At 42.6% G+C, this 16,971-nt stretch overlaps 1 protein-coding gene across 5 annotated transcripts in view; it reads right to left on the reverse strand.

The window, feature by feature from the left end:
- The window catches only part of akna (AT-hook transcription factor), a 152,439-nt gene that overhangs the window by 80,151 nt on the left and 55,317 nt on the right, over positions 1–16,971 (reverse strand). For all 5 annotated transcript variants that reach the window (XM_048558752.2, XM_059638127.1, XM_059638125.1 and 2 more), the window contains 3 exons: positions 12,690–13,197; positions 3,721–4,988; positions 1,262–1,336 (listed from right to left, as the gene is read on the reverse strand). In XM_048558752.2, the coding sequence (XP_048414709.1) occupies positions 1,262–1,336; positions 3,721–4,988; positions 12,690–13,038 (1,692 nt within the window). In that variant the 5' untranslated portion in view covers positions 13,039–13,197. The remainder of the gene's footprint in view (positions 1–1,261; positions 1,337–3,720; positions 4,989–12,689; positions 13,198–16,971) is intronic.

Consider the following 16,971-nt stretch of genomic DNA (forward strand, 5'->3'; position numbering starts at 1 on the left):
GGGCAGAAGTGCAGGAAATGCAAGAGGTGCGTTTGAGGGCATTTTCACTTCCCCCCTCCCAATTTCTGAAGAAGAAGGGTCCCGACCCAAAATGTCAACTTTCCTGCTTCTCTGATGCTGCCTGGCCTGCTGTGTTTCTCCAGGTCTATACTGTGTTGTGTCTGGTGGCCATCATCCATTCGGCTTTAGGTTATCATACACGAAAGTCAAAACAAAAGGCTGTTCTGAGGAAGGGTCGCTGGACCCGAAACGTCAACTCGGTTTTTCTTCACAGAAGCTGCCAGACCTGCTGAGCTTTTGCAGCAACTTCTGTTTTTGTCCTTGAAATCAAAAGGCTGTGCTTCTTGCAAGTGCTGCCACCAAGTGGAGCAATGAGTGTGCACACGCATCATCACAGCACTGCAATGTCATGCCATCATCCAGTGAGACAGCAGAACATTTTGCGACATGGTTTTGTCTGTCGGGAATTGAACAAAGAACAGAAAGAGCTCACTTCAAAGCTGCTGTCTCGAATGTTCAGCTCCCGTGGCAAACAAATGAACAGTCGGAACAATTTTCTAGGTCAAGAGAATGTGGAAGAGATGGAAGTGGAAAAACTTCAGTCAATTACTGTAGCAAGTGCATCAGGTTCCCAGCAGAACTTACTCATTCGAAAGACACGGGCATAACTATTCTGTGTAATATGCCAGCCGCCATTGTATTGGCCATTTTGGCATCCAGATATTGTTAGCAAAACTAGTCAAAATTTCTGGCTTACTAGCCATAACTTCTAAATTATTTTCTTCATATGTTAGCATGCTTAGCATGGATCAGTTGGAGCACTCTTACATCTGAATCAAAAACTGAAAGGTTGTGTCTCATTCCAAGGCTTAGCCACTAAAATAGAGGCTGGCTCTCCAATACGGTACATTGGGAATGTTACATAGTCAAAGATGTCATCCTTTTACTGGAGACATTAAGCAGAGGTTCGAGCTGACTGCTCAGGTGACATGAAATATCCCAAGGAAGTATCTCAAAGAAAAAGTCAGGAAGTTATCCCTGGTGCTCTGGCCAATGTTCAATCAATGTCAGAAAAGAGCAGAATATCTAATCATTATGATGTTTGCTGTATACAAATTGGCTGCTGTATTCCCAACATTACAACAGTGACTACACTTCAAATGTATATCAAGAACTGTAAAGCAACTTGAGGTGGATGGTCATTAAAATCATCATATACATTCAAATCTTGCTGTTTCATTCAGTTTCGGGATCCTCCTACCTTAGCCCCAATCCGCAATCGATCAATCGTGTTTTCTGCTTCAGCATACTTGGTTAGGAGCCGGCGATAATCCTCCTGTTAACAAAAGTTCAAGTGATTGTGGCTCACTGATGCTCTGTAATTGCCCTTCACATCAATTGTGGAAGTATATAGAAGTTATTGGAGACAACAGGCCTAAAATTTCTCTATCAACGTTTTAGAAAAATTCATGTGGATGCTTTTTAAGCTGATTTCTGGCCAACAAATTAAAATGGGAAGCATTGATAAAATGTGCGTAATAACTTCAGCAAGGATATCATTAAGAAACCACATGAGTGGTAATTTAAATCAATTACGGGGCATATTATTGATATGAATGAAAAAAATGCAGGAAATGTCCTTGAAGTATTCCTCTACCTATCAATTCAGCATGCATTACTTGTAATGACTTTAAATATGTTGGCTTTTCTGGTAAAATTGCAAATACATTTGTTTCTTTTCAACGTATGAAGTATTTGATTCCTAATATAACAAATTTTCATTTATGGGGGCTCAGTACAAAAACATTACTCCTAAATTACACTTCAAGAATTTCCATTGGAAAAATGGTGACTCCATGCAACTACTTCCAGGAACGCTACATCTCAAAGTCCGAGGGAGTGCTGCACTGTCGGGGGGTCAATATGGAGGGAGTGCCGCATTGTTGGAGGGTCAGTGCGGAGAGAGTCCTGCACTGTCGGGGGGGTCTGTACGGAGGCAGTGCAGCACTGTTGGGGGGTCAGTACGGAGGGAGTGCAGCACTGTCGGAGGGGTCAGTACGGAGGGAGTGCAGCACTGTCGGAGGGGTCAGTACGGAGGGAGTACAGCACTGTCGGAGGGGTCAGTACGGAGGGAGTGCAGCACTGTCGGGAGGGTCAGTACGGAGGGAGTGCAGCACTGTCAGGGGGGTCAGTACGGAGGCAGTGCAGCACTGTCGGGGGGGTCAGTACGGAGGCAGTGCAGCACTGTCGGGGGGGTCAGTACGGAGGGAGTTCAGCAATGTCAGGGGGGAGGATCAGTACGGAGGGAGTCCTGCACTGTCGGAGGGGTCAGTATGGAGGGAGTGCAGCACTGTCGGGGGGTCAGTACGGAGGGAGTGCAGCAATGTCAGGAGGGAGGATCAGTACAGAGGGAGTCCTGCACTGTCGGAGGGGTCAGTACGGAGGGAGTGCAGCACTGTCAGGGGGGTCAGTACGGAGGCAGTGCAGCACTGTCGGGGGGGTCAGTACGGAGGCAGTGCAGCACTGTCGGGGGGGTCAGTACGGAGGGAGTGCAGCAATGTCAGGGGGGAGGATCAGTACGGAGGGAGTCCTGCACTGTCGGGGGGTCAGTACGGAGGCAGTGCAGCACTGTCGGGGGGGGTCAGTACGGAGGCAGTGCAGCACTGTCAGGGGGGAGGATCAGTACGGAGGGAGTCCTGCACTGTCGGAGGGGTCAGTACGGAGGGAATGCAGCACTGTCGGGGGGGTCAGTACGGAGGGAGTGCAGCACTGTCGGGGGGGTCAGTACGGAGGCAGTGCAGCACTGTCGGGGGGGGGTCAGTACGGAGGCAGTGCAGCACTGTCGGGGGGGGGTCAGTACGGAGGGAGTGCAGCAATGTCAGGGGGTCAGTACGGAGGGAGTGCAGCACTGTCGGGGGGGGGTCAGTACGGAGGGAGTGCAGCACTGTCGGGGGGGGGGTCAGTACGGAGGGAGTGCAGCACTGTCAGGGGGGGGTCAGTACGGAGGGAGTGCAGCACTGTCGGGGGGGGGTCAGTACGGAGGGAGTCCTGCACTGTCAGGGGGGTCAGTACGGAGGGAGTGCAGCACTGTCGGGGGGGGGTCAGTACGGAGGGAGTGCAGCACTGTCGGGGGGGGTCAGTACGGAGGGAGTGCAGCACTGTCAGGGGGGTCAGTACGGAGGGAGTGCAGCACTGTCGGGGGGTCAGTACAGAGGGCGTGCTGCACTGAGGGAATATTGCAGTGAATCAAGGCCCCACCTGCCTTCTCAGCTGGATGCAAAGATCTTATGATTTTATTTTGAAGAAGACCATTCTTTACAAGTATTTTGGCCAATAATTATCCCTCAAACAATGATTAAGAAGAAATTGGCTGGTTATTATCATATTGTCGCAAGATTTTCTTGTGCAAACATTAACTACCACTTCTTTTCCTACAGTCTAACAGGGCAAAATTTTATAAATCATTCAATAACCATAAAGCAATTTGTGTCATCCTGAGATTGGGTTTGGTGCTTTTTAAATACAAGTCTTTCTTTTATCTTTCCCCATGAGGATGAAAATTAAGCCTCAGAACTCAAGCCACTTAACCACCTCTCTCTGACCTAACCTGTCAATTAAGCTGAGCCAGTTTAACAAATGTCCTTCGATTAATTCTCCGACCATTAATCTGACTAACTTGACATAGCTCCAGAGAGAATGTTACATTTCCAATCTCCTTACCTGTAGCTGATAAACCATTTCTGTTGCTTGCTGTGGTGACTTGAACTCTCCCAAAACCTTTAGCCCTGAAGGGGTTGGGGTGATCGGTGAACATTCATTGCTACTTTGCAGTACTTGACGGACAATCTCTGCAGGAGAATGGTGGAGAAACTGAGGGTCATTTCTCTTGCCCTGCACATTGGCATTCTTACTCCTGGGCTTCTGATAAGCTTGCTCGTCTTTTGGAAATTTAACTCTTGGCTCCACTTTTGAGAAATCAGGTAGTGGGTAATTAAGTCGACCTCTGCCATACATTGAAGTTTCTGAAGTGATCTTTCTTGATAACGGCTTGGATGAATTGTTTCTTGATGATCTCAGATTAATGGCTGTTCTGTGGGGTGTCAGTGCTTTTATTTGTCTGTTTGCTTTTGAGTGCTGCATGGTGTCATCCTTTAAAATCAGTGGTTTACCAAGAGTAGGAGGACGTTTTTCTTGATGAGCTACTTCAACTTGTTTATTACATGCTGCCTTATTGAGCTCCGATTTGCGTTTATCTTTTCGATTTTCATTACCAGAACCAGAATCTTGATTCGCTTTTCCCACACATTTCCCTTTGCCTGAAAACCGACCCATTGGCTCTTCAACACTGTCCGTACATGAAGATTCTGGAATGGTCTCCGCCTCAAGATCTGGGCTTCTTGCTAGGTCGTCAACCGATAGGTGTCTCAGCAACTCCTGATTGAAATGCAATACTGAATAATTAAATGAAGAGTTGTCTTGCTTCTCCTTTCTAACCTCACCATCAGACCCTATTGTTTTGCTATCATGTGACAAATCTAAAATGTCTACATTATTGGAATAGGTTGCTTCAAAGTCCTCAGAATAACAATCCTGTGCTGATGGACTAGAACCTTTACCCTGAGTTTTTGAGTAAGTGATGCTTTCGTCAGACTGATCAGAAAGTTTATCTGTGTGGTCCCGTATACTTGGCACTGAAAAATCATCCCCACGATCCAATATACTTTGTGCTTTGTTATAGACTTCGTATCTGTGCCATGAGTCTCTCGGGCATGGATTAGACTCCTCAATTTGCTCGTCATATGGCAAATCAGAGTACTCCTCGAAACTGTCCTCCTCCTTGCTGGTACCAACATCACTTGGAAAGCGAAAGCTACCCTGCTCCTTTTCATCTTCAGTCATGTCAAGTTGATTGTCCCTTACAGGATGCCAGTGAGATTTTGAAACCCGAACATTGAGAATCCCATCTGCATCCTGTGGCTCGGATTCATCTAGGTCGTGGAAAAGCAAATAGTTAGTCAAAGTAAAACAAAACTTGGATTTGGGGCTCATTGAAACTTTTTGCAAGAGCGTGAAACATGCATTATTTTAATTTTTTTTAAAAAATTCATTCATGGAATGAGAGCAATGTTTGGCTAGGCCAGCATTTATTGCCCATCCCTAATTTCCCATACGGCAGTGAAGAGTCAACCACATTGCTGGTAAGGGCAACAGCTTCCTTCCCTAAAGGGCATTAGTGAACCAGGCTGGTTTTTTCCACAACTGACAATGGATTATAGGCTTCTTAGAGTCTTAGTTCCAGATTTTCCTTGAATTCAAATTGAGACATTGTCAATTTGACATTATCGGCTCAAATCATCTATTAAATTCCTCAGTGGAGGTGAAGATCAGGAGAGGTGTTTAGCTAATAGCAGACCAACACCGTGCCTTTTAAAGCATCAACTGACCCAAAATGAGCTGTCATCATGTTTGCCAGCAACAGCTTTTTGTGGGTATTATTCCAAACCATTCATAGTATTGTGTGCAGTGCCAAATTAAACAATATTGAAGTGCTGGATTATATGTCAAAAATGTAGGGCTGGATTTTACAGTTGCAAATTGGACAGGTCACATTCTCCCTCCAACCTGCACTTTACTAAAATATGGTGAGGAAACCAGGATGGCAATAAAACCTCATCCCAGCAGAAGCTAAGTGGCTGAATTCAAAAGCCTGTCCCCAATCTACTTTAGACTGAAATAATAAACTGTCAAGCATCTTAAAAAAAAACTGGCTCTAATTTATTCAATCCCAGTCCGTTCTTTGCCAGAGAATAACGTTGACAGTGCGTTACGGTAGCAAAAAACTGCAAAAGGACAGATGAAAAGATCTGCAAACAGGTGCTTGGCTGCACGGTGCTTCAGAATTTGCTGCTAAAAGTGGCAGTGTTTGGCTTCTGGTGGATTATAGTGGTTCATAAATCTTTAAATTTATGGCCAGAAATGACTTCCAATTCATAACTTAACCGCCCTCCTGCTCCAAGTTCCACCTGAGATGCCCAGTGAGCACAGGACTGACCTTTCAAATGCCAGCTGGGCAGCATTCCCATCAGCTGACTGATGCTTGATTTGACGTGCTGAAATCATGAGGGGGATCAGAGCAGGGGGAAGTGGACCAGGTGCTTCTGATCTGCCTCCTTCAACAGAAAACTGAGTCGAGAGAATTTATTTGCAAACGTTGTGCAAGTTGCTTTATTTGTTTGTTTTTACATAATCACTGCAATATTTTCCATGACCTGACAAAGATTGCCTGCATTTACTTACAACTTGTTGGTTGAAGCTTGGCAGGTTAATTTTTCATATCTGGCAGTTCTATAATTTTAACTCCAGAACAACTGAGGACATTGAATAGCGTTGCATTGTGTATTTGACCTCGAGTCTTTAGTTTCAATGCTGATCAGATATTTATTCAGCCTTTTTATTTAATTTAACTTTTCTTATATTGTTGTTACTTAGAATCATTACTTAATAAGGAAATATTCACACAATAGAGAGTGCTGTACATAATGCTGTAGGATATGTGAATGCATTCTCAGTTGAAAATAACTTATTCAGGTGATATTCATGGCATTGGTAATGCTGAGGAACTAACTGTTCCTTGTACTCGATAAATCAAATGATCAAGGACAATTTGCCCTCACTGTAGGGAAGCATTCTCATTTGCAATATGAAAAACAAACTGAGTAGCTGAATCTTAATTCAAAGCAGCCAGGACTCAGTTTGCTGAAGGAAAGTCATGTTCTGTGCTGTTCATAACATCTTCATGAACATAAATGATTTTAACTTTAATTCCATTGTTAATTGCTTGTACTTTTAACATTGGTATTTAAGAATCTGCGACAACTTAAACTTTAATTTAAACATATTTGTTTCCCTCCCATTATTTCAAGAGACTTCTGTTGTCATTGCACTCAACTGAAGGCTTAAAACATTTCTGAAAGCACATTTTATCTCTGGTTTGGTTTCACAATTGCTTATTAAATAGCATTGAATAATTCTGAAAAAGTCCCTACAGCCTGAAAATTAGCAAATGTAGCCCTACTATTTAAGAAGGAAGGGATGGGAAAGTGGAGAACTACAAACCTTAGTTTGAAGTCAGTAGCTGGGAAATTGTCAGCAACTATCATAAAGAATGTTATAACTTGGAAAAGAATGATACAATTGGGCAGCATGATCATGGATTTCTGCTTGATAAATTGGTTGAGATTACTTATATCATAAATAAAGGAGTATCAATAAATGCGGTGAACTTGGATCTTTACAAAGCTTTTGATTGGAGCGCATGTAGTAGGTTAAATATAATATTTCTAAATTCACTCATGACACAAATTTATGTGGGAATGTAAATTTTGAGGAGGATGCAAACAAGCATCAATGGGATTCAGACAGGCCATGTGCATGGGCAAGAACATGAACATAATGTGAAATTATCGAGACAGAGGAAACAGTCTGACTGACACATTGGGAAGCGTTGATGACCAAAAGAGCCGTTTCCTTGATCACATGTCACAAAGTTAGCACACAGATGTAGCATCAATTAAGAAGGTAAATGTTAATGGTGGCTTTCATCAGAAGGGAATTTGAGTATGGGGGAAAATAGATCTCACTGACTCTTGTTGAGATTGTATTTGTAATATTGCCCACAGTTTTGGTTTCATAATTTAAGGAAGGATATACTGGTCATACAGAGAGTGTAACAGAGGTTCAACAGTCTAATCCCCAAGATAGCAGAAAATTTTAATGCGGAGAGTTTGGGCAAATGGGCCTGTAGTCTATAAAGTTTCAAAGATACAGAGATGGTCTTATTAAAAATTCCAACAGCGCATGAAAGGGTCTACGTAGACAGGAGGTTTCTCTTGGCTGGTAAGTCTTGAGCAAGTGGATATAGTCTTAGAATAATAGGCAACCCATAGAAGAGGTATTTCTTCAAGCAGTGGGGTGTGAATGTTGGTAAATCTCCACTCTAGAGAGGGGAGGAAGGTAATCATTGAGCGCATTCAAGACAAAAATCATTTGATTATACACATGATATTCAGGGATATGGAGATAGGGGCTTCTAGATATATTCAAACCATGGACTAAATTTCAGTGCTCAGATACTTAAGTTTGATCCTGAACAAATAAAATAGCTTCATTATTTGTCAGTCAAACATATGTTTTACTGAGGTGTGTTAAAGTGATAAAAGGAATAAAACAAGATTGGATTTGAATTGCACCTTGAATGTAGTAATATGCCCCAAGCAGCTTCACAGGAGTGGCTTCAAACATAGGTTGATACTTAGCCAACATTGGCAAATGGAGAAAGCTTAATTAAAGACAAACACTTTAAGCAATGTCTTAAAGGAGGAAAAAGAAACTGTGAAATGGAGATGTTTAACCATGGGGCATAGTTATCTAAAGAGATCTGAACTGGAGGAGTGCATGTATTCCGGAGATATGCAGGTTGGGGAAGATATTATCAAGGAAGGGAGGGGTTAAGCCATGGAGGATTTTGAAAACAAAGATACCAAATGCAGTTTGAGTCATTTGCTGTTGATTGTCCCAGATAAAAATATGGCTTGTTAGTTCAGTAAGAGTTTTATTAACATTTTTGTAGCCAAAATAGTTAATTGAGTTACTTAATGCCTGTAGATCAAATGTTCCTGCTGATTTTATGTTTAATATGTGGAGTTCTGAGGTCCATGAGCAGCAGTGACTTCCGCAACCAGAAATCAACAGTGTGGATGGCACTGGCCTTGGAGTGGCTGCACAGGCCTGCAGCAGAGAACAACATTGGTAATAATGCTTTGCTAATGCATCCAAATGGATGTTGCACTAGCAATATTCTGGTCTCACTGTTCAACACTTGGTTGGAGAATCACACTTTTCCTTCTCACGGTCGAGAACATAGTTTATGTTGATCTCACCCTTTGTTCCCAATGGAGTCGTCAGTGCCCACATCATTCAGGTATAGGGAAGATTCTGCCTGTGACACCGTGACCCAAATATTCAGATCTGGGCTGGAATTCCCAATTCTTATCCCAGATCAGACAAAAGCAATTGCCCACTTATCTTTCTGGGCTTTTCCAGCCAACATCCAGTGTAAGAGCCCTCATAACCAAAGCAAACCACTGAGCAGCACCAGAATGTTTCCTTTTTGAAAATCACACTTTCTTTTTGCAGCAGTAGCAGACTTATAATAGATAATAAAAATGTTTAAAACGGTTGTCAATATTAACCAAACATGTACTGGGTTAACCAAAATGTAATTAAATGAAACAAGGTAAAAGAAGAAACACATGAAGCCTGGTGAAGATCTAATGATTAGGCAGGTCACTCGTTTCAATGCATTTCTGTTTTTTGCTGATTGACTGTGTGTGTGTCTGTGTGTATTAAATGTTATTACTCAGCAGTAACAAACTGAATTTATCACTCTGAAAGACTGAAGTTCTGATGAAAACAGACACACTGAATCAGATTTGATAATGTTGACTATTTATCAGCTAAACTTATGGTTGTCATATAACTGAAGTGTAAATGTTGTATCATTTAATGGACGACATAAAGGTGGTGAGCAGCCTGAACAAACTGACCTGCGGTCAAAGTTCATTAAATGCAACAGATAAACTTCTTTCCAGGGAGACAAACAAGTCTTAAAGTGCAATTCATCAAACTAGTCTGGCTAGATGACATGTTTGTCGGTGGTTAAACTGACGACTTGCAGGCGACTGGACAGAATAAAACTGAACACAACTTGTCTGTATAAAAAAAAAGTTTGCTTCAGAGCATTGTAGTTCGCTCAAGAGGAGTCATCTGATCAGTGTTCAGCGGTTGGGACAGAGCAGGGGGACACCTGTTTTGGTTTGATCCTCAGACAGGTCCACATATATGGGTTCACTTGTGATTATAGGCATTGTATGGGCAAGATTTCTGCAGGTCCTTTTTGTAGCGTACTTTAGGTATATTCTGTTGGTAAAACTAAGGAATGTAGCAACCAATGTTTACAGAGCCCAATTATACCATCAGTCTACAGCTGGCAAAGTGAGTGTGTAAAATAACCAAGTGCATAGGGTGGCCAGTCATGAGAAGGCATTGGGCATCAGGTAGGCGAGTGGGGTGGAGAGGCTTGGCATTGTCTAAAGGATAATTTTGTTATCTGCTCTTCTGCATGTGTCAGAGACATGGCGTACAGCAGATGATATCTGAAATCCCGAGAGAAATATTATCAGCAAAACCTTCACAAAAATCTGCAAGTACAATAGCAGGTGAGGTATTCTCATACACCTGTCCCCTCTCAGGCCAACATCTGCAGCACTGAGGCACTGGAATTGGCTAATAAGCTGCACCGGGCAGGCCATAACATCTACCCACCTAAGACAAGTCTTCTGCAACAAATGCTTCCGCACCACCTTGGCAAGCAGTTCCCAGCAGGAGTGAGAAAGTTTCTAGATCTCTAGGCTTCCCTAAATTAATGCAACACACCCACCGACTTGTGGAGATCTCTTTCCCGAGCTGGGGGAGAATCAGAAGTAGGTCCATGTGGAGGTTGGTGCAAACACTGAAAGCAATGCTTGGAATTTTGAGCATTATTGTGAAGAATAGCACAGGAGTTCTCACTGGTGGCCTGGTCTCCCTCTCAACATCGCTAAAAACCATAATATCTGCTCATTATGACGTTGCTGCAGCTGGAAGCCTGCTGTGCACAAATTGGCTATCACATTCATTGAATTACAATAACTGTGCTTTAAAAAGTTCTTCATAGGTTGGAAAATGTTCTGGAATGTCATAAGGTAATTCAAAGTGATAAAAGTTACCAAGTCTTTCTTATTAATCACAGAGCTTGAGGTTAAGCTACTCCTTCCATCAGTTAAAAAGTTTGAATGCAATTTCTTTCTTGGATCTTCTATAGTATCAATAAATTATTCTATTCCTAAACCCCTGCCAGCAATTAGTGTAGATTGAAACATTTCTCAAAGTACAGAAAAATAAGCACTGTTATAGTTCCTGTACTTTTATGTCCAGGAGGACAGGAACAGCAGAGTCTCCTAACTACAACAAAAAAAAGGAAATAAAAACAAGAGAACTGCGGATGCTGCAAATCAGGAACAAAAACGCTGGAAAAGCTCAGCAAGTCTGGCAGCATCTGTGAAGGAAACAAACAGAGTTAATGTTTTGGATCTGGTAACCCTTCCTCAGAACAGTGGGCGGCTGGGAAAAGGTCAGTTTATACGCAGAAAAAACGGAGGGGAATGAACTAGGGAGTAAAATGGTAGGATAGAGCCCAAAGAGAGAGAAAAATAGTTGGACAGACAAAGGAATTGATAACGATCAGGCTGGGTGGGTGAATAGTTGTTAATGGGACTGTTAGTGACTAACAACAGCAGGTGTGAAATGGCAGGCTATGTGGTGGCAAGGCCTGTTGTTTGAGGTGGAGGGCTGGGACATGGGAGAGTTTAGGCCCTAAAATTATTGAACTCAGTATTGAGACTGGAGGGCCGTATGGTCCCCAACCGAAAATGAGGTGTTGTTCCTCGAGCTTGCGCTGGGCTTCACTGGAACTTTGTAGCAAGCCAGAAAGAGAGATGTTGGCCAAGGCGCAAGGTGATGCATTAAAATGGCAGGCAACAGGTAGTTCAGGGTCTTTTTTTGCGAGCAGAACATAGATGTTCTGCGAAGCGGTCAACAAGTCTACACTTCATTTCCCTAATGTAAGGGAGACCACATTGTGAGCAGTGAATGCATTAGACTAGATTCTGGGAAGTGCAGCTGAAGGTGTGTTTGGGTCCTTGGCTGCTGGAGAGAGAAGTAAATGGGCAGGTGTTGCACCTTTGCTGGTTACAGGGGAAGGTGCTGTAGTGCTGTTGAGAGGTGTTGGGGGTGAAGGAAGTGTGGACCGGGGTGTCCTGGTGGGAACAGTCCCTGTGGAAGGCAGACAAGGAAGGGGAGGGGAATATGTGTCTGGTGGTGGCATCTTGCTGGAGGTGGCAGAAATGGCATCTGATGATCTTCTGGATGTGGATGCTGGTGGGATGGTAGCTGAGGATAAGGGGAACACTACCACTGTTGCAGGAGGGAAGAGAAGGGGTGAGGGCGGTAGTGCAGGGGATGGGTCTTACCTTTCCTAACTATTTGAATTTGCATATCCCTGCTGGGCCATGTGTGTTCTGCTCACCTAATCTTCAGTTTTGTGACACTGTCTCAACTGACTCTGTGCAGAGATTTGAGGTTGTTCACCAAAACCTCAGTTGTCCATTTCTTTCATTTTCTTCATCTCACCTCATTGATAAAAAGTATTACCTTACTGAGCACATGCACCCTTTCACTACAGAGACTTTTTTTTAAACAGAGTGCAATGCCTTATCACTACATATAGCAATTAATACATCAACACTTGAAGGAGCTTTGGAAACTAGGGAGCTCCTTTATCCACTATTTCAACAGAAATGTTGACTCATTTTTCAGATTCTACATACTGTGACTGATTTAAGCCCCCCAAAAAGATAAACATGTTATTCTCCAGCTGCAGCCTCTTGAGAATAAGCACTAATTTTAATCAGTGCCTCACTGACCATGCCTGTGAGATTAGATAGGACCATTCACAACAATCAGCTTTATGTGCAGACAAACAGCTCCAGTTTAGATTATTTCAGTCATGTATATAGCAGTGAATTACTTACAAATTAAATGACTGAGACTTTCATCTTCATCTGCAGACATGGACAAGAAAGCAGGGTCTGAATCCTGGTAATCACTGATATTAAAACTCTCATCATCCAAAGACTCTTGGGGGCTACTTAATTTATTGTGAGGAGGAAACACTTTGAGCTCAGTCACCTCTCCATCTTCCTCCACAGTTTCCAAGCCATCCTCCAATCGTGGATGGTACTGCCGGTAATACTCATTGATTTCATCCAATCCAATGATCCCATTCTCATCCATTTGACTGAAAATGTCTTCACCTTGTTCATCCAAATCCTCATCAGGATCCAGGTCTGAACTGACCATCTGTGTTTCGACAACTGCCATAATTTTTCTTTGGCCGAACGTGCTACACAGTGACAGCAGAGGAACTGTGAGGGCTCAGGGCAGAGTGAACGTGTTGTCTCATTGTGTCTCCAATTAGGATTACCAAGGGCTTCACTCTTCACGTGTTTTGCTTGCCTCTCAGTAACTCAGCACGCTTATCTGCAAAAATGGAGAAATAATAGAATATTTCAAGTCTAACTGGCAAAAGTATACAAACTGACAATGACTGATCTACTTTGTCAGCTTGTCACTTCTGGTTAAGTAAACCAAGCTAGCACATGTTAACAGGCAACTACGGAGGCATTCCTTGCTAACAGTTTTCCAAATTGCCACAGTTAGTGTACATTCACAACCAATGTAAACATGAATAGATGCATATCAGGTAGTACTCATTAGCCCTCTCTTTCTTTTGGATACAACAGTCCCAGGAAGAATATAAATGAAATGGGATATGGGTGGAGATGCAAAGTTGGGTATGAGTTATTTAGGCTACCTATTACTCATACTCACTGATTTCAACAGAATTGAATAATAGGCATGCCTGTAACAGTAGCCAAATATGGTTCCAGCAGGCTTTCAGATCCACCCATGTTCAATTTGAGCTCCAATAATATTTAAGCTGCATTGGAGCGAGTACATCAAATTCTTTATGCTTCCTAAATAGCGTGCCCCTTGTGTAGTTTCTCCAAGGGCAGGCTTATAGGAAAGCCTGATCCATTTTGTTTGTTCAAATTCAATCATACATGAAGTTATTTTGAGCTAACATATACAGATGACTTACAGTCTAAAATGAGATAATTGGAAGTTGTAGGCAGTGTCTTACTGTGAAAATGTTCATATGTACCACCTTATAGACATATATACTTAACTGCAAATGTCATCAGCACTCAATTCCGACAGTAATTGAAGAGTAAAGCACACATAAAAAAGAGGTTCACCATGGAAACCTATCATACCATATCCTTGTGAAATTTCTGTCTTTGTTAAGATTCTACAAAGACTGTATTTAACATAATTTAAGAGGGAACAAGATTTGTCTTCAAGGACAAAAGATTCAGTGTGCAGAAATGTTCCTTGCAGTGGTAAGGCAGTCACAGTGAGCATGCCAAAAACATAATTTAATCTTTCAGCGCAACAAAATATATGAATACAACAGTGCATTTACTGGTCATTGCTGAGCGGAATACCCTCAAATTAGCCTAATAGAAATGTCATCTTTTGCAAGATGATGCATCCCTGGAATACCGGCAGCTTTAAGCACACACACACCCATATACTGGACCTAACAGTGCCACTAATTGCCAGAAGTTGCTGGAAATGGTATTTAGTCAGGCCAAAGGGTGGGATCAAGGCTTGTCAATCTCTAATGACTAGAATTTTAGTAACATTACAAATTAAAACATTTACATGTTAAGACACAGAAAAAAACAGTAGGAAAACATCCGGAGGCTGAGTTTGATGGCTGCTGGGTGCAGGGAATGGGATGTGGGCTGAAACAGCCTATATTGAGTGCATGGCTACACTGCCATAGCGAATGTCTACGATTGTACCCAGGGCAACTGGTTTCTGCAGAAGCTTTTAAAGTCAGCAGTAGCTCCCTGCGCACCTGCCACATCATTCCCTGAAGACCTTTGACATTTGGGACAACCACGGAAGTTACGTTAATTCTAAAAATCCTTGATAATAGCCAAAAGAAAAAAAAACCTAATCTAACCGATTGACCATTCCTTTAAATAGTTTATTTATTCATTTACCAGATGAGGACATTGCCGGCCAGGCAGCATTTATTGCCCAACTCTAATTGCTCAGAGGGCAGTTCAGAGTCAACCACATTGCTGTGGGTCTGTAGTCACATGTAGGCCAGACCAGGTAAGGATGGCAATTTCCTTCCCTAAAGGGCATTAACACATTGATAGGACAGGAAGGAAATGATCATTCTTACTGCTGAATGTGTGCTCACCTCTGTAAACTCAATGGAAGGCGTCACCTCGAATATTGAGCTCCAAAATGACATCATTGACATCAAATCAGTTTTGCACACTGAGTGATGCAATGATCTCCCTGTTCTCTGTATGTCTGGCATACTAACCCTTCAATAATATGGTGCTCACCACAAGTTGACACAAAAGTGTCTACACAGCCCATGGATACCATTCTAGACACCACTGTCCACAGTGTTCAAATGACCAATCAAAATTTCAGGTTGTTAAATTCTGATCATTGTTCCATTTTTATACAGCCCCTTTAAGAATCAGGGAAGTATCAACCTGCAGTTCTGTCTAAAACAGAAGGAAAAGGTGTAGGAGTAGGCCATTTTGGCTCCTCTGCCATTCAATAGGATCATGGTTAATCTGATGTGCCCATAACTCCACCTTCCTGGCTGCCGCCCTATCCAAAATCCCCATGACTCTTGATTTTCCTGTCAGTCAGAAAGCTACCTAATTGAGGATTGGATATAGTCTGAGATAACAAGGTATAGAGCTGGATGAACACAGCAGGCCAAGCAGCATCAGACGAACAGGAAAGCTGACATTTCGGGCCCGGACCCTTCTTCAGAAATAATCCTACCATCCTTGGATATAGTCAATGGATCAACCCCCACTATTCTCTGTGGAAGACAATTCCAATAACAAATCTTAGGAAGAAAACATTTTTCCTCATTTCAGTTGTACAATGGGACACTTCTTAAACTCAAATTGCATCCCCTGGTCCTTTCAGCATTTGTGCTGTTGAGCCCTCTCAGAGTTATATGCTTCAACTAGATCATCTCTCAGTCTCCTCAACTCCATAGAGTATAGGCCTAATTTGCTCAACTCTTCCTCATAAGCCAATCCTTTCATCCTAGGAATCAGCCTAATGGAACTTTTCCGAACCACTTCCAGTGTTGTGTATCCCTCCTCAAGGAAATCAAAACAGCACATAACACTGCACCTATTGTTTCACCACTGTCCTGTAGAATTGCTGTATGACTTCCTTAACTTACACTCTATCCCCCATGCAATAAATGCCAGCACACAATTGACTTCCAAATTAAATGCTGTACCTGCATGCTAACTTTTTGTGATTCATGTAGGACACATACATCCCTCCATATTACAGCATTCTACGCTCACTCCTTTTGAATAGTATTCTGCCTTCTCTTCTTCCTGTCAAAGTGAACAACCTCATACTTTCCTTAATTATACAGTTAGCCAAATTTTTGTCTTTTCGTTTAACCTATTTATATCTCTTTGCAGATTCCATGTATCTTCCGTATGAAATTTTCCTACTTACATGTGTACAGCCAGCAAATTTGGCTACAGTACAGTTCGTCCTTCCATTCAAATTGCCTTTGATAAGGTGCCTCAAAAGGAGGCTGCTAAATAAGTTAAGAGGCCAGGGTGTTAGGGGCAAGGCACTGGCATTGAATGAGGATTGGCTGACTGACAAAAGGCAGAGAGCTGGGATAAAGGGGTCATTTCAGGATGGCAGCTGGTGATTGGTGGAGTTCAGCAGGGATCCATGTTGGGACCAAAACTATTCACATTATACATGAGCTATCTGGATGAAGGAACTGAGGGCATTGTTGCTATGTTTGCAGATGACACAAAGATAGGTAGAGGGACATGTAGTGTTGAGAAAGAAGGAAGGCTGCAGAAGAATGTAGATGCTAGGTGGGAGGGCAAAGAAGTGGCAGATGGAATACAATGTAGAAAAATGAGGTTATGCAGTTCGGTGGAAGAGGAGAGACACAGATTATTTTCTAAATGAGGAAAGACTTTGGACATCTGAGGCAGAAAGGGTCTGGGAGTCCTAGCTCAGGATTCTCTTCAGGTTACCATGCAGATTTAGTTAACAGTTAGGAAGGCAAATGCAATGTTGGCACTTATTTTGAGAGGGCTAGACTACAAGAGCAGGGATGCACAGCTGAGGCTGTATAAGGCTCTGGTTAGA

This window comes from Stegostoma tigrinum, chromosome 29 (assembly GCF_030684315.1).
Source record: "Stegostoma tigrinum isolate sSteTig4 chromosome 29, sSteTig4.hap1, whole genome shotgun sequence".
NCBI classification, from domain to species: Eukaryota; Metazoa; Chordata; class Chondrichthyes; order Orectolobiformes; family Stegostomatidae; genus Stegostoma; species Stegostoma tigrinum.